General features: G+C 40.0%; 1 protein-coding gene across 1 annotated transcript; it reads right to left on the reverse strand.

Annotated features, from left to right (window-relative positions):
* Nucleotides 1-2,110: 2,110 nt before the first annotated feature.
* On the reverse strand, nucleotides 2,111-3,770 carry LOC141641122 (uncharacterized). Its single transcript, XM_074449798.1, has 4 exons — nucleotides 3,421-3,770; nucleotides 2,951-3,229; nucleotides 2,618-2,749; nucleotides 2,111-2,339 (listed from the first exon to the last, which is right to left on the reverse strand). Exons 1-4 carry the CDS (start codon nucleotides 3,768-3,770, stop codon nucleotides 2,111-2,113), a joined length of 990 nt encoding a protein of 329 aa, XP_074305899.1.
* Between the last annotated feature and the right edge of the window lie 1,101 nt (nucleotides 3,771-4,871).

Below are 4,871 nucleotides of genomic sequence, written 5' to 3' on the forward strand. Positions count from 1 at the left end.
CGCCCTTCAGTTCCTCTTCTAAGCCAGCTCAAATACCTGAAATCAATCTGCTCCCCAATTATTGGTTCATCACAGGTGTTTAACGAATACACAGTCAACCCAACAGTTGAGTAGGAATATCTAAACAACAAGAACAGTACAACAATAGTACAGAATAAACATGTAAATGATCAATCCCGATCACAACTCCAAATCTCCACACATCCTCTGTACACAACCCGAGACACCCATATAAATAACCCGAGACACCCTTATCAATAACCCGAGACACCCTTATAAACAATATCAACATCAATCCCGAGACACCCTATTATATACCGCTACCCGTGGACCGGTTCTTCATTTTACCCGCCACCCTTGGATCGGGCCTTCAATATAACAATATTATATACAGTATGAATAATGATAAATCAACAACAACGATATTCAACCAACAAGCATCCAATTCCAATTAACGTTTCATCAAGTAAATTACATCAAAAACATATTCGAGTTGAGTAGATAACCTACCTCAGCGGCAAATCCAATAAAGCAGTCCAATAAAATAATCAGAAAAACTCCACTTCAAAACCGTCACCTAAACGAATATGATAATTTAATTATTAATTATTCAATTCATTATATTCATTATATTAATTTAATTAATTACAATTTAATTTAATTAATTATTTTCCCCGAATTAATGATTATGTAAACCCGACTTACTAACTAATTAAATAAAATAAAACACTCATGCACACCCTTACAAAACACACGTGAAACCTGTGTGAAACAAACACAACCAACTCAGCCAAACACGATAAAAACCGAGTCCCAAACCCCTCAGCAAAACCAGCCTATTGCGACACCCCTTACACCGACACCACCACCCAATCCTACCACGCTCTAGCCTGCACCACGGCCAACCACGACAGCGCTTAACCACCACCTGAAACCTCCTATACAGGCCGTGAAATCACGCGCTAAACAACCCCGAAAACCCGACACGAAAACAACAAAACCCGACCAATTCACCACCCTACTGCCACCATGACCACCTGTGACAACCACCGTGGTCTCCCTTGACCCATGGTGGTTCCACCACTTTCTACAACCACGCACGACTCACCAGACGACTCACAACCCACAAAAACAGCATAAACCCGTGAGAACCACCACAACCAGACAGCTCACCGTACCAACCACCACCTCAAGTCAACCTGACACCACCATTAGGACCTACCCCAGCCGAATTAGCCAACCACCCAGGTTCCATGTTTATTCGTCAAACACATAAGTCAGAAGCCTCGTCTTAAATTCGCGACAACCACAACTTTAGACGCCAAGTTCACCACCCACGGTGGACGACAAAAGCCACGACAAGTCCCACTAACATCCCCACGGTCAAGGCTAACTAATGAGGGTAACGGCACGGTACACAATTGTCCATACGGAGTTTTAACGATAACTTAATTAAATACGGCTATATAAATATAAATTAAGACGGTCTTACCTTGAGGCAACAATAATTGGATGAATTCTCTTACTTTTCTCCCTTAGATCTTTCTCTCCCTTGCCTTAGATCAATTATTGTGTTTTTATGTTTTTTTATGCTTATGGGTAGGTATAACATCTTATTTATATTGATGTGGGAAGGAAAGAGGGATGAAGTTTCCTTAAAGTAATTATCTTTATTTTCTCTTTTCTTTTTAATTACTCCCATATTAGTATTAGTAATCACAAATAATTACAAACCCGACTACATACCTAATATACACGGCCCACATTATTTCCGTTTCAAGTATTATTTAATTATTTTATTACCGTCTTACAATTTATTATTTAATAGATTAAATTATTAAATATCAATTTACATATTTTAGTATAATTTCTATCGTCTAAAATACGGGGTATTACAGTCTCCCCTCCTTAAAAAGAACTTCGTCTGGAAGTTCACCAAAATACCCAAACAATAGAATTAATATCTCAAATAAATTCCAACTACATTTCTTATTAAATCCCTCACAAGATACTTTTATTATTAAATTTATCATAAAAATGTTATAAAATACGAGATGTTACATCTTATCCCTCTAAAAAAAAAAGGGTTACGTCCCCGTAACCAACTAACTCAAACAAAAAGACTAGGATACTTTTCTCGCATAGCAGCTTCAGCCTCCCATGTAGCTTCTTCCACCTTATGGTTAGACCATAAAATCTTCACTAAAGCAGTCTCACCATTACGGGTCTTTCTCATTTTTCGATCCAAAATCTCCTTAGGCTCCTCAACATAAGATAACTGCTCATCAATCTCAACATGTTCAGGCTCCAGCACATGAGTAGGATCACTCACATACTTCCTCAATTGTGAAACATGAAAAACATTATGCACTCTATCCAAAGCTGGAGGTAATGCTAAACGGTAAGCTACCTCTCCAACTCTGTCCAAGATCTCATATGGCCCAATATACTTCTGACTCAACTTCCCTTTCTTCCCAAACCTCATCACACCTCCCATAGGAGACACTTTAAGCAACACCTTATCTCCCACAGTAAACTCTATATCACTCCTTTTCAAATCTGCATAGCTCTTTTGTCTATCTTGCGCTGCACGCATCTTTTGACGAATAATGTGCACCTGCTCCACCATTTCTTGTTCATCTCAGGTCCCAACACAACTGCATCTGCCCTGTCATCCCAACACACAGGACTCCTGCACTTCCTGCCATATAATGCCTCAAAAGGTGCTATGCCTATACTAGCATGGTAACTGTTATTATATAAAAACTCAATCAAATCCAACCTCTCCTCCCATGATCCACCAAACTCCATCACACAAGCTCTCAGCATATCCTCCAAGGTCTGAATAGTCCTCTCAGTCTGACCATTTGTGGCTGGATGAAATGTTGTGCTCATCTTCAGCCGAGTCCCCATCAAAGATTTCAATTCTTGCCAGAACTTAGATATAAACCTTGAATCACGATCAGAAACAATATCCTTTGGCACACCATGAAGCTTCACCACATTTTTGACATAAGCTTTTGCCAACTCAGCTTTACTCCGAGTATCCTTTATTGGAATAAAGTGAGCTGACTTAGTCAATCGATCCACAATCACCCATATCATATTATTCCCTCTCTGAGTATTAGGCAATCCCACAATGAAATCCATCAAAATGCTTTCCCACATCCACTCAGGCACATCCAAGGACTGGACTTTACTTTGTGGTCTCTTATGCTCTCCCTTAACTCTTTGACAAACGAAACATCTAGCAACGAACTCAGCAACCTCTTTCTTCATCTTAGGCCACCAAAAATCTTCTTCAAATATTTATATAATTTATCTCCTCCAGGATGAATAGAATATGGAGTAGAATGAGCTTCAGTTAAAATCTTTCTTTTTAATTCTTCATCATCAGGTACACACCATCTCCCATCAAACCTCAAACCACCATCACTACCCATGTGAAACCGCTTCTTCCCGCCTTTCACCATGGCCTCACCCACGGCCCCTCTCCACCGCGCCACTCTCGCATCTCCTTCTTGCTTCTTCCTGATCTCTTCATACAACTCTGGCTCAATGGTCAAATCTCCAATTGTATCTCCATTCTTGATCATAGAAATGCCCATCCTTTCCACTTCCTCACGCAATTTCATCCTAGACATGGCAGTACACAAAGCATGGACAGATTTCCTGCTAAGTGCATCCGCCACTACATTAGCCTTCCCTTCATGATAAATTATCTCCATGTCATAATATCCAATTAACTCAATCCATCTCCTCTGTCTCATATTTAGCTCCTTCTGAGTATAAATGTACTATAAGCTCTTGTGATTAGAAAATACCTTAAAAGTAGCTCCATAAAGATAATGACGCCACAATTTCAGGCAAAAACCACCACTCCCAATTCCAAATCATGAGTTGGATAATTTGCTTCATACTGCTTCAGCTGTCTCGAGGCATAAGCTATTACATTCCCATTCTGCATAAGCACACATCCCAAACCATTCTTCGAAGGGTCGATATAAACTTCAAAACTGTCACTCCCTTCAGGTAAGGCTAAACTAGGAGCTGTAGTCAGGTTCTCCTTCAGGGTTAGGAATGCCGTCTCACAACTCTCATCCCACTGAAATTTATTCTCCTTTCTCATCAAGGTAGTCAAAGGCTTAGCTATTTTTGAGAAGTCTTTTACAAACCTCCTATAATAGCCAGCCAACCCCAGAAAACTTCTAATATCCCCCACATTCTTTGGTCTCTCCCACTTGGACACTGCCTCAATCTTGCTTGGATCCACTGACACTCCCTCCTTAGACACCACATGCCCTAGAAAGGCAACTTTCTCTAACCAGAACTCACACTTGCTCAATTTAGCATAAAGATTATTTTCCCTCAGGGTCTGCAACATAATCCTCAAATGCTTCTCATGCTCTTCTTTATTCTTAGAATACACCAGGATATCATCGATAAAGACGACCACGAACTGATCCAAATAAGGACTAAACACACGATTCATCAAGTCCATAAATACTGCTGATGCATTAGTTAATCAAAATGGCATAAAAACAAATTCGTAGTGTCCGTACCTTGTCCTGAATGCAGTCTTTGGAATATCTTCATTCTTAATTCTCAACTGATGGTACCGCGACCTCAAATCAATCTTAGAAAATATTCCAGCCCCACTCAGCTGGTCGAATAAATCATCAATCCGCGGCAAAGGGTAACGATTCTTGATAGTCACATTATTCAGCTCTCTATAGTCAATACACAACCTCATGCTCCCATCTTTCTTCTTAACAAATAACACAGGTGCTCCCCAAGGTGACACACTCGGCCTTACATAACCCTTATCCAACAACTCCTCTAACTGCTTTTTAAGCTCCTCCAACACTTTA

The sequence above is a fragment of the Silene latifolia genome, chromosome 2, assembly GCF_048544455.1.
Source record: "Silene latifolia isolate original U9 population chromosome 2, ASM4854445v1, whole genome shotgun sequence".
Lineage (NCBI taxonomy): Eukaryota > Viridiplantae > Streptophyta > Magnoliopsida > Caryophyllales > Caryophyllaceae > Silene > Silene latifolia.